Source organism: Argiope bruennichi, chromosome 8 (genome assembly GCF_947563725.1).
Source record: "Argiope bruennichi chromosome 8, qqArgBrue1.1, whole genome shotgun sequence".
In the NCBI taxonomy this organism is placed as follows: domain Eukaryota; kingdom Metazoa; phylum Arthropoda; class Arachnida; order Araneae; family Araneidae; genus Argiope; species Argiope bruennichi.
The window spans coordinates 14,080,067-14,094,238 of record NC_079158.1 but is presented as its reverse complement, the minus strand read 5'-3'; the positions used below and the strand labels follow the sequence as shown (position 1 = coordinate 14,094,238).

Below are 14,172 nucleotides of genomic sequence, written 5' to 3'. Positions count from 1 at the left end.
AGATACAGCTGCAATAGATATTCCGAATGTGTCGTACTGGAATAATGTAAGTGTAAAGAGAATTTTGAATATTTTTTTTTAATTCAGTGAGGGATTATTATGACAATCGAATGTTTCAGTAAAAATATCTATTTTCAGTTCCTTGTAAAAATCTTGCAGTTGCAATGAAATCTTTTTTTTTTTAAATCCATATGAATAGAAATGAAATTCAAATCGTGTGTACGTAATAGTGTGTAGTTTCAGCTTCACCTATCAACCGATTTGATTTAAAGTATATTTGCAACTTTGGTACAAGACTGTATACCGAATTCCATTCCTTTAGGCAACTGTGTTTCTAATTGAACATGTTGACACTCAAAAGTCTCTCCGTTGACGGGTTTAGTTCAGATATAAAGATCTGCAATCATAAAGTAAAGACTGTACATTAAAATCCTCTTTTTAGCAACTTTAATTACTTTTCACAAGCAAACAGTCCGTGAACACATTTTATTCATAGATTCAATATAGACCAAGAAATAGAAATAAAATGAAATTTATTCTTTATATATGGCCGCATTTGTGAATTATTGAGTTCACAAGGGCACTGTATAGGTTCATGTACTGTTCTGTTTTTAATATCGCCTAAAAGTTTTCACATTCTACAAAGTGAGTGTTTGGGGAAGAAGTAGTGACATAATTTCTTCTTACGGATGCTAACAAGAAATTGAAGAAAAATTTTGGAAATTCTTTAGAATCCCATAAAAACAAGCATTACTTTGCAACCCTTTTAAATTATTTTGTTTATTATGCGTTATATTTATTTGCATGTTTGTAAAAGCTGTACTACATTCGATGGATAAAAAAAATTTCAAAACAAAAAAAAAAAAAATCCCCAAAAATGTCGGCATTTTTTTTTTTTTTTTAAATCCTGCCATATAAAGTTTTTAACTAAATCATGCGAAACTTTCAAAATACTCGACAATATTTCAGCAAAATATTTTATTTAAATTCCAAATAAATAATTTGAATATTGGAAGAAAGATGAGTATTTGTAGGATTATTCTTTTAATTGTCTACACGCGAATTATGAGTTATTTGTCTTTCATAATTTAGAAGAGAGATATATAGATCAACTTATAAAAAATCCAGTCAAATTATTTGAATTCAAAAAGATATCAGCTTTTCATTGAACTGAATATCAGTTGCCTTCTATTGAAATTAAATATTGGAAGTTTTTTCGGAAATTGTTTTTTTAATAATCGAATCTTCAAAAAGTTTTATTTAATTGCATAAAACAAGAATTCCGAGCCTGAGGGTTACGACAAAACTTTGAACATATGTGTATCTTTACACAGTTAACAAAATGAAGTGGATTTTAAATCTTCATGAAGCCACTTGATAGCAACCAGATGAAAATAAACATAAAACAAAATATCACGATACGTAAAGAAGTGATTCATGTAAACGATAAGGTCGCGATGGTCTGGTGACAAAGTCCCGAATTCGGAACCGGAGGGTTTCAAGTTCGGGACCCGATTCCACCGAAGAACCGTCGTGTAAGCGGATCTGGTGCAATTTAAATCCATCCTCCTGTTGGTGTGGTGGGGAAGTTTGGAGGGGGGATGCCAGTTCAGGTGTCGTCCTCGTCATCTGATTGCTGATTAAAATGACGAGGCGCCTACAAAATAGCCCTAGTGCTTTAAAAAGGAACAATAATATAACTAGACTTAACATGTCAAACCATAAGAAATGATGAAACAAAATGTTTTCAACATAAGTTTGAGGTACATAAAGAATTCACTTCATGCATTTCATGAATCTGTTGTTTCGTCTGTTCCTTCAATATGCGGTTTTGCTTTAGTTAACGTTTCTTCGCCATTAGATACCTCTGACGCCGCGCACCTATTGGTGCAGTATGACCAAGATTGGCTCTTGCGCCAAAAAAAACCAACCAACCAACCGCCCACCTAATAAGAAACGCGAGTTCTCAAATTGCACAGACTAAGTCTATGGCAAAGGATACCGACGTGCTCTGATTGGTTTAAGCCTTGGCATCTTTTTGGCAATGTTTTGCACTCATAATAATGTAGTTTTCGCTTATTTGGCTCAAACCTTATACCTTTCATTAGTTTTATGGAAGATACGAGTGAATATCAACATGATCTAATTTTTATTAATATAATTGTTTTCTCTAAATATTACTGGTAATACTGCTAATAGTAATTAATAATAATAACAATATAAATATTACTCAATAATAATAATAAATATTACTCATAATACTAGTAATACAAGTAACTAATGTTTATGCACAGAAGTATAAAAACTAAATGAAAGTATTACTCAACATATGATGCAGCTATTAAATAATTCTTATTTTTCTATGATTTTCGTACCTTTATTCGATAATTAATGCAGTCAATGAAAATTGTTGCTGAACGTTTGTTACTTTCCCATCAACTACATATGGGAAGATGATTACTAAATGCCCAAAACATATAAATATGTAAGCTTTAACGGAATATGTGATTCCGTAGCTAATTTTTTTAATTATATCAAAATAATATTAACACACACAAAATATTTTTAATAAATTGCAATTTTTATATTTCTTGAATTTAGGTTTCAGGATTTGATCTTTTCTGCTGTATATGTGTTCCAGATTAATGTTACATGTAAACCGTGAAAAATAGGGGGGAGGTATAAATTCACAAATTTTATTTATTTTTATTAAAATATATTTCGGTATGGCATCTTTTTAGCGAAACATTGCCAAAAAGATGCCAAGGCTTAAACCAATCAGAGCACGTCGGTATCCTTTGCCATAGACTTAGTCTGTACAATTTGCGCATAAGAAACTCCTTTTCCTTATGGTTGTTCAGTTCAGTTTGAGCGCACGTTAATTTCAAAGTGAATTTATCATTTGAGTATTCGGCTCGTTTTTAAGTAAAAAGTAATTTCCTATTTGGTAATAAATATTTTTTCTTCAAGTCAGTTCCTTTTTGGTTCATAAAATCTCTTTCGAAAAGTAAAAGTGCCGATTGTCCATAAAATAATCAAATGTTTCAAAGGTGAAGTGAGTGACTACAGATTCGGAATCTAAAACGTGTGCTAGAATGCTCAACAGTTTGAGAAGTCCTGGTATTAGAAATACGCTAAACACTCTTACATATTTAATCTATAAATATGCAGGATAATTATAAATTATTAATAAAATTTAACTTAAAGAAAATTAGCGAATTATAAATAATTATTATTCCGATATCCATTTTTAATTAATTAGATGCACTCAGCTGTTTCTTCCATAAACTAAAATTCAGATCGTTTCAAATCGCTTTTTTAATTCAAACGATATTCGATTATTATACAGGGTGTTTATGAACGAATATCTCCATTTTGCACTGCTGAACTTTTTATATAGGTTATTCTTCCTATCTGGCTTTGAATTTAATAACGATAAAATATTCCAAAATTTGTCCATGCACAGTTAACATTTTTCTTTGCTAGAAATACTTAATAATATCCAACATTCAAATATTTAATTCAAATTTAAGTATAATGTTTAGTTGACATATTGTCTTCTAAAAATTTAATTATTTAATTAAAAACTCTACATTGTTAAAAGCAAAAAACAGAAGCAAAATTGCAAAAAAGATTTTGAAAAGAATTATTATACAGGGTGTTTATGAACGAATATCTCCATTTTGCACTGCTGTTTTTTTTTTTTTTAATACAACCTTCTTATTCTACGGAAATAACTATTGAATGTTTCTATTCAAATCTTTGATGCTATCAAATGGATGCTTTGATTTTAAAGATTCAGATATTTGTCATTAGCTCAAATTCGCCATTTTCAGTTGATAGAGATGAAATAAACACCTGCTATTTCATGTATCCCCAGAAAAAAAGGTCAAATACTGTCATATACGCATATCTGCATTCTTTTGTGGCGTATTGGGATGAGCGAGGATAGAACCTGGGACCTTGTGGTTCACAGCCGAGTAAGATGACCACAATATAAAAGCAATTGCTCGTGTAGCGTAGTCTTTAACAGGCTTATAAGCTTTCCCCACACTTTCAAAGCTTTACACCAATCACGCACGCATAAAAAAAATTATAGAATGAGTTATCATACTGTTTGGATATCCTTTGTATTTCTGGAGGAGCTTACAGGAAAGGAGCTTCTGGAGGAACGCTTATAATTGTTAAATTTAAACTTTCAGCTGTTATTTGTGATTTCCATTGAACAACAAAGCTGCACTTTGCCGATATGTTAAAAGAAAACAAAGTTGGGGAAATTCATTTATAAACACAACACCCTCTATTTTTCTGAATACGTATGCCATTTTTATTTAAGAAAAAATTAGATAAGTAGAATGAACTTTGAAAAAATTAGAAAAATTAGATAAACAGAATCATTTATGAACTTTGAAAATAATATGAATCATTTTATTATTTAGGAGTAATCATTTATTATTACTCCAATGTTCATCTTGTACGTCAATTTTTTTCGTTCGCGCCCTAATTGCTACAGTAACAGATTTTCAGAGTAAAATGCAGACTCAAACATATTTTTTACGTGGCAGAATAAAGGAAAATTTACCAATTCACTAGCTCCCGTTATGGACATTCAGTGATTGGATTTCGACCAAGTGAGATAGAAATCGGTAGTTTCGACGCAATAACCGCTTAACAAATTTCATGGGCTGAGCTATTCTGAATTTTCGAATTGTAATACTCTCAAATACATACAATTAAAAGAAAAATTGGGTTTTTTTCGTGTCCTTACAGATATAAAAAGTCTAGATTCATCAAAATGTTGAGAATATTTTTGACGATTACTGCATGTTAAATAGACGAATTTATTAACAGGAAAGGCTTTGGAATGTTCACCGCTGAGTACTGCAAAATGTTTAAATCCGACACTGTCTGGACTCAAATCAGCATCGCCTGTTTGTTAAACAGCGGTTATTAAACTAACAAACCCGATTTTCTTTTTATTGTCTTGTGTTCTGCACGATTTCTTTAACTTGATAATGTTTTATACTTTGATTGTGTCTAAGCAATGAAATTCGATTGTTCTCAAATATATCATAAAAATAAATGACGAACATTAAAACTGCTAACTCTTTTTCAGCTCTGCCCTGCTTTGATGTTATTATCATAGAAGAAGATACATAATAAATTCGACTTTAAAGAAAGTAAATGATATTTGTAAATAACTTACTCGAGTAAGCTTCCCCAGTCCACCAGGCCAATGGACCTTTGCATTTGGATCATTTTTATACAAGGCTATAGGGGCACGGTCTCCATGACGAAAAAGCTGAAAGTAAAAGCAAAGTTTCTAAAAGCATTGAGAAAATATTTTCAGTCTTATTATGCATGATTAAGAGTTGTATGTATCATAAAAATGAAAAATCCTCACTCATTTTTCATAGAAAGTAATATTTCTAAAAAAAAAAAATTAAAAAAAGCCCATTTAACGACGAAATAAAAGGATGTATATTTCATTTATCGTTAGTTCAAGTTATCCTAAATATATAAACAAACATAAACATTTGTAAAATTATCCACGAACTACTTTTATATATTACTATATAAAGTTAAAAATGACTGTATGTCAGCAGAAACTAAAAATTGCCATTGGAGGAGATCTGCACTTTCATTTAGAGCATCTAAATATATTACTAAACTGGCTGTTATAATGTTAATGATTTTAGTTGCAATAGCCTGTATGTTCATATTATACTTTATTTCACAGAACTGATTTTTTTTCAACATAATGTTCTGATATTGCTACTTTTTTGTACTTTTTAGATGTATTCCTATTTCGGCGCCTACAGCTCTAAACTAACGGGAATGTTCTCCCTTAAACCTTCTCACATATTCTCTTATAAAGGTGATGGCCGTGTTGACCTGGTGGTAAGATCTCGTCTTGTGAGCCGTAGGGTTTCCGGTTCGAGACCCCATTCCACTGAAGAACCGCCATGTAAGGGGGTCTGTTTCATGATAAATCCGTCAGGGCCAAACGTCTTCCCGTTGGTGTGGTGTGGAGAGGGGGTGCCAGCTCAGGTGTCGTCCTCGTCATCTGACCGCGGTTCAAAATGACGAGTTCCGTCCCAAAATAGCCCTAGTGTTGCTTTAAACGGGACGTTAATATAACTAAACTAAACTAAGTTAAACTCCTATAAAGATATTATCGTCCACATCTCTCAAAAAACGGTGGACCTCCGACAAGGTAGAGAAAGCCTTATTATTATGATGATGATATTTGGAGCCTAAAAAAATGATTGGTTTGATTCTAATTATATGCCTTATCTAAAAAGCAGACTAATTTATCAAGATTTATTGATTCGCGATTATTAAGTGATGACAAAGTAAGTGATGACCCTGTATTCCAATGTTTCTGCCCAATTAGCCAGCACACGAGGATAGAGCTATTAGCCTGCATTCCAGACCATAATTGACTTAATTTTTTTTCTAGAAAAGAAATTTGTTTTTGACGCTTCACAGACTTAAAATTGTAACTTTCAAGTTTTCATCGCTGTAAATATAATAAATAAACAAATAAAATAAAAATAAGACAGATTTTTTTTTGTTTTATTACAACAATAGGAAATAATTTTTGCAGTGCATTAATTTATTAAAAAGTAATTTTTTATTTTCTATTTTACATATTTTAATTGATAACTCATTGTTATAAATCTTATGGAATCCTGAAATAGATTCGTTATCAGTTGTTTAATATATATTAGTCATTTTTCAGTTTAATTCTGAAAATATTTAAACAGTATATTGGCATCGATTACATAGAAAATTTTCGCTTTTATAAAGTCAAATTTAATAATATTAAATAAATGTGTAGATGATTTTGTTTTAGCTTGATGTTTTAATATTTACTGAGAAGTACTTGAATAAAAGATTTATTTTTAGCCGAAAGTTTAATTTACATTCAAAATTTTATTTATCAAAACTTTAGCAGTGCAATTTATGAACAAAATTGCCTTTCTTGTTGCAATGAGTAAATTGAAATCGCTTTAAAATTTTAAAGGGAACAGATCCGTTAATACAATGCATAGATGCAAATAGGTTCTTTTAGTTAAATCTCAGGCCCATAATAAAGTTAATTTACTTTCACATTCATTGCAGCAAATTTAATTTGGAATCCATTTCAGAGCTTGGAAGAAAAAAAAAAGGACGTGGAATTACAATACAGTTATCGTTTACAGTCAAATGGGATGTGCAGTTTTATTACAATAGTAGAATCCCATGAATTGATTCCAATTTGGAGTTGCGTGGGCATGAAGAACAATCAAGTACATTACATGACTTCTAAAGTAGTGTGTTTTTGGTCGATATAAATTATTATTTGAAATATCAAAATATTTTGTTTATGGCACCCTAAAAATCGAAATGCTCACAAAAAATGTCACGAATTGATTGCCAAATAAATCTTATGTCCTCCCGCTGATGTGATTCAGAAATGTGGAGAGAGGGGTGCTAGCTCAGGTGTCGTCCTTGTCATCTGAACGTGGTTGAAAATTTACAAGATCCATCCGACATAGTCCAAATGTTGCTTTAAAATGAAACGTTAGTGTAATTAAACTAAATCAAACAAATCTCGATAAAATTGGGCTCCTTTTTATATAAGGAAAATAGTTGCAATCACTGGAAACAAAATTTAAAAAATAAAACATGACTGGAAAGGAAATAAAATTATACATTTCAAGATAACGAATACATCGCCTACTTGGATAATATTTTTTAGAAATAAAATAAAATAAAATTTAGAATATGAAGAAGCAAAAGTGACTAGCCTGTACTGAAAAAGATTTATTTGGATATTACTATACAATTGGAATCGAGATGCTACTCGTAACTACATTCCTTTTTAAATGACACTCTTAATGCAGGAATATATCAGTAAACCGAGTTTCTTTATAATAATATCATTTCTTAATGCATGAAAGATATTGGGGTTCATGGTCATATTAGGACTACACCTGACCCGCGCCTCCCTTTTCAACATTTTTACTGTCATGACTTTTGATTGATAATCAGACTATCTAATTAGATGACATTTCTTCTTTAATATAAAAATCCGATGATTTGGTACAATTAAATAGCAGATGTGTGTCATAGGTGAGACAGGCTGCAGTCAATATGTTAAATTTACATACTGAGTTAACGAAGTCTATAAGCCCAGAAAGAAGATCTTGGTTTTTAAATTTAAATTTCTGATTATAAATTCCTTCTAACATATTTTAAGTTTAAATTTCATTTAGTTCGGTTATTCTAATACTAATTATAACATGAAGATATTTAGGGACACATTCCGTAGTTTTAAACTTTGATCAGACGACGAAGATGCCATCTGAAGTGACATTTCATCTCCAAGCACAAAAATCACTCGTATAACACAATATTTAACCTCAACTTTCCACATAACCGACATCAGATCTACATTCATGAAGAACTTTTGCATAAATTCGGGTCTCGAATTTGAAGCTCTTCATTTTCGAAATAGAGATTTATTATCAGTTATAGATGTTTGACTAATGCTACTCTTTGACTGCGTAATTTTTAAAAATCACTATTTAGATGCGATGTTTGCAAATAAGTTCAAATATTTTTTAAAGAAAGTGAACTGATACAATATATTACACGATAATAATATAATACAATACAAATCTGTGATCATAAAAATAAATTCAATGTACTGCGAAAAAATAAGGGGGCAATGCTACAGAAAATAGACTGATTTCTAGGTCCCGGTAATCGCGGGAGAAGTAATTGAAGAGGTGTCATCAATTCAAGATGTTTTTCTTTAAGTTCTTCTGGATTTAAAACCAATTAGGAAATAAATTTCTAAAGTTTATATTTATTAAATAAAACTTATATTTTAGTCGAAACTCTTTTTACGAATCAACTTTTATGATTTTCAACAAAGCTTTCTCAATTACTACATTTTTTACGGCTTCTTAGATACATTTTCAATTGTTTTAACAGTATTTTTCTCTTTAAAAAACACTTCGAATTATTATTTATATATATTCGAGACTCAAATTTCTATACTTCTTTTCACCATAGTTTATATCAATAATAAATAACTAATTTCTACTTGTATAACATTTAAGAATAATCGATAGCATACGGTTGTATTCACTGAATTATTTAATTTTCCGTCGTAAAAAAATATCAAATAACTGATTGAAGAATTTTACAATGTAAAAATAAGACAAGAAAAATTCTTTTATCTCTGATAATAGATTAACAAAACATTGATAGAATACTAAATAAGAACATATATAAAAGGATTTTTGGAAAATTAAGAAAAATCTTACTGCCTGCACTAACAATAATGTATTATTTTCTTTCCGATTAGCGTTTTCAGTGAACGATAGACTTAAAACTAGTAGAGCATTCAACAGAAATAGCAACAGAAACATCATCTTTAACATCCAAGCACTTTTCAAGTGGCACTCCCTTTAAAGTAAATAAACTTTTCACAACAGCACATCAAACACCACCTGTCGAATATACTGATTGCAAAGTCAACGTTCAAGGAATATTTTTTTTCACATTTTTGCATATCATGTTCTTACACAATAACAAAGAGATTGTAATCAATATTAAATAAGTTGAGATTATTCGTCTGTTTTCAACCTTGTTTTCCAGCAAATAGAGAAAAATATATGCAATCGGTTATAATGCTGCTAAGCAACAAATACTTATAAAGTAAATTTAATTTGGTTATAGTTATAATGCTGCTAAGCAACAAATACTTATAAAGTAAATTTAATTTGGTTATAGTTATAATGCTGCTAAGCAACAAATACTTATAAAGTAAATTTAATTTGGTTATAGTTATAATGCTGCTAAGCAACAAATACTTATAAAGTAAATTTAATTTGGTTATAGTTATAATGCTGCTAAGCAACAAATACTTATAAAGTAAATTTAATTTGGTTATAGTTATAATGCTGCTAAGCAACAAATACTTATAAAGTAAATTTAATTTGGTTATAGTTATAATGCTGCTAAGCAACAAATACTTATAAAGTAAATTTAATTTGGTTATAGTTATAATGCTTCTAAGCAACAAATACTTATAAAGTAAATTTAATTTGGTTATAGTTATAATGCTGCTAAGCAACAAATACTTATAAAGTAAATTTAATTTGGTTATAGTTATAATGCTGCTAAGCAACAAATACTTATAAAGTAAATTTAATTTGGTTATAGTTATAATGCTGCTAAGCAACAAATACTTATAAAGTAAATTTAATTTGGTTATAGTTATAATGCTGCTAAGCAACAAATACTTATAAAGTAAATTTAATTTGGTTATAGTTATAATGCTGCTAAGCAACAAATACTTATAAAGTAAATTTAATTTGGTTATAGTTATAATGCTGCTAAGCAACAAATACTTATAAAGTAAATTTAATTTGGTTATAGTTATAATGCTGCTAAGCAACAAATACTTATAAAGTAAATTTAATTTGGTTATAGTTATAATGCTGCTAAGCAACAAATACTTATAAAGTAAATTTAATTTGGTTATAGTTATAATGCTGCTAAGCAACAAATACTTATAAAGTAAAGTAAATTTAATTTGGTTATAGTTATAATGCTGCTAAGCAACAAATACTTATAAAGTAAAGTAAATTTAATTTGGTTATAGTTATAATGCTGCTAAGCAACAAATACTTATAAAGTAAATTTAATTTGGTTATAGTTATAATGCTGCTAAGCAACAAATACTTATAAAGTAAATTTAATTTGGTTATAGTTATAATGCTGCTAAGCAACAAATACTTATAAAGTAAATTTAATTTGGTTATAGTTATAATGCTGCTAAGCAACAAATACTTATAAAGTAAATTTAATTTGGTTATAGTTATAATGCTGCTAAGCAACAAATACTTATAAAGTAAATTTAATTTGGTTATAGTTATAATGCTGTTAAGCAACAAGAACGCACAAAGTAAATTTAAATTTAATTTAGTTATATACGTTTCTATCGGATATTTGTTAGCTTCATAAAAAGTATTACCTTTCATATTATTCCAATAATTCGATTTGCCATTTTTCTGAAATCGACAACGTTATGCTTATCTGAAAATACATTTTCTTATTCTATTCAGTTTAATTCAATCCAATAAGATTTTTGTCGTTTCGCTTGTTATGAATGGTAAAGAGAATAAAACTGATTGAAAAAATCATTATAACTTACCCTTTCCAGTAAAAGACATTTTTTTTTTAGTTTCACTTTGTTATATTAACATCCCGTTTTAAAACAAAACTATGGCTATTTTGGAACGGACCTCGTAAATTTGAGCTACGGTCGTATGACGAAAAGGATATTTTAGAATGAAATGATCAATTCCCTTCTACAATGAGAGTTGTGGAAGCCTTGGTTAAGATCGCGTCTTTAGAACCGGAGATCTTCAGATATGATTAGTGGAAAAGAAAAACGAATTTGAAATTACGAATCATATTAGACTTAAACATTTGAGATGAATCTTTTTTTTGAATAATCCAGGAAGACAGTTCGCATTCATTTTTTTCAAGTGGGTTTAGAACACATAAAAATCAGATCGAATCAGTATTAAATTTGGTGATATAACAATGGTAAATAAAAAAAAAGAAACGCCAGATTTTTTGACTTTATAAAGTTGAGAAAATTATAAAAAAATTCAAAGCTAAAAAGAAATGTGACTTGATAAGATTAGTGATTTTTCAGTATAATTTTGAAATCGATACGGTTAAAGAGAGTGCAATAAAAATGGACAGATCTGTAAAAGACTTTATTCAATGAACTTGTTTTTGTCTTACGTTCAATGATGTGCAGTCTGTCCCTTTTCTTATACAATAAATAAGTTATTGGATTAAATATAAGCTGAGTCAATCACGATAAAAACAAACTGTTTCAAATTCTGAGTTCTTGCCCTAGGTGGTATTGATTTTTGAAGGAAAAACTCTTGATATTCATTTTTGAATTTTATTTTTAGTCCTTCGTTAACCTTCCGCCGGGCGAGCCGTTGTAAAAAGTACAACAGTTGGTTTGTTTTTTCTTTAAAACATAATTCTGGCAATAGAGGGCGTTAATCACCATGCGTATTCGTTTATTGAATCTTCCTTCACATTTCCTGAAAGTTATTTGCATTTCTGATTGCGCAATCAGCTGCACCTGTCATTTTTAGCTGTAAACATCTGCGGTGTTGTACTTTATGCAACGCGCGCCTGCTAGTGAAATTCTTTTTCGACAGAATCTTTCTAAGTGAAATTGTTAGTATTTTGAATGGGATTTGAGGTAAAATAATGTCTAAACGAAAACAATATTTTAAAGATCACAAAGAAATGTCGGATTACCTAATGAAAATTTTGAATGAAGATTCTGATAGTGAAGATATTGAAGATGATCTACAATTTCCTGAATATGACGCAGATTTGAGTGACGAAAATTTAGAACAGGAAAATCACAGCAGTGACTCTGATATAACTGCATCAGATGAAGAAATGACTGAAAATAATAATGATGAAAATTGTTATACGGGAAAGGATAAAATCACAAAATGGAAAAAAGAAGAAATCGTAAAAACCTCCAAAACCAAGAACAAAAGTATTATAAAGAAACTGCCAGGACCAACTGCATATGCAAAATCAACTGCTTCCGAAATTGACGCTTTTCTGAAATTGATTGATCTGAGTATGATTGATGAAGTAATTTATTGCACAAATAAATATATACAAGAAGTAGAAGCCAAATATTATCAGAAAAAATATAATTCCTCCTTAATATTCCTCCTCTACAATGAGGTGTAACAAATGCATAAGGTTCATATGTAAAGAGCATTCAAAAAAGCAAATTCTATGCCTGTCATGTGAAGCAAATAATGCAGGTGAAATCTCCGACTGATTCTGCAAGTCCAAAAGTACTTTATAATTCTTTAGTTATTCATTAATATTTTTTGTAATTGTAGCAGTATTTACTTTTTCATACGTTTAAACTTATGTTTTAATATACTATAACAAAATAAATGTAAATGTATGATACAATATTTTCTTAACTTGTTATCAGAGATAAATTATATGTTACTTGTTTGCAAAATTGTTTGTAAAATTAAAATAAAGCAGCTAAAATGAAATGTTTTTCACCTGTTGTACAATTTACAACGCGTGAAAGGAAAATTCGCGCGCCCGGCGAAAGGTTAAGTATGACTTCTACGAGTTCTAAATTTGATCATTTTTCTGCATCAATGTTTGAAAAAAGGGCTAAAACAAACCCTGTGTTTGCATATATATTTCAAATGAACTTGGAGTTTCACCGGAAATTTAGTATAATGAATATCCAAATATTGTCAATCAGTAAGTAAATTCTCCCGTTTCTCAGATACAATGGATAATGCAGGAAAATATATTGCCCTCTAAATAGATTTCGTTTGAACCGAAGAAGTTTTCCCTCAAAAGCAGTTTTGATGAATTTTGTTTTAATTAAATTCAGCGCATCATCTTGCAAATTCAAACTGACTTTATTAAATATTTGAAACAGGCATGCCAATTAAGCGATGCCATTTTTGGGTGTAATGGATCTCCGCGCAGTTTTTTGTATTTGTTTTTCAAGAAGTTCAGTTGTCAAATAGATTGAAAACCGATTTAGACAAATACCTTTTGAGAACCCAAGAACTCAGTGTACAGTAGAGATTATAATCTTCTAATCATTATAAAATTGACTAAATAAAATGGAATGCAATGAATTGTTACCAATATTGGTTTTCTAATAACAAAATGAAACGTCGTATGCAATGTTCGTACATATTTTTTACAATCAAATGCTAATGATGAATAACACAATGAATTGCGAATACATTTGATACTGTCTGCTATTATAAGGTTTCATAAGGCTATGAAACCTTATAACGTCCTATTAATGCTTCGTTATAATGTCCTGTCTTCAAACCAGCAGCAGTCACAAGTACTCCATCTGAGAAGGGTTTTTAAAGCGAACTCTCTCGGTTACATTAAAGTTTCACTAAAAGATGCTTTTATACTTAAAGATGAGGTTGTCAAATATAATTTTTTAATTGATAGATTTGGGGTGTATAGTTCGATTTATTTTTCCACGGAAGGGCATAATTTGTATATGGGGTGTAACATTGATACAATACATCACGACACAAGACCAAA

The 14,172-nt window shown here is 29.7% G+C and overlaps 1 protein-coding gene across 1 annotated transcript in view; it reads right to left on the bottom strand.

Moving 5' to 3' along the window:
• LOC129981491 (testicular acid phosphatase homolog) overlaps positions 1-12,182 on the bottom strand; it is a 33,667-nt gene extending 21,485 nt beyond the window's left edge. The window contains exons 1-3 of the mRNA XM_056092343.1: positions 12,130-12,182; positions 11,219-11,261; positions 5,207-5,302 (exon numbers count right to left, since the gene is read on the bottom strand). Of these exons, the coding sequence (XP_055948318.1) occupies positions 5,207-5,302; positions 11,219-11,261; positions 12,130-12,182 (192 nt within the window). The remainder of the gene's footprint in view (positions 1-5,206; positions 5,303-11,218; positions 11,262-12,129) is intronic.
• Positions 12,183-14,172: the final 1,990 nt, after the last annotated feature.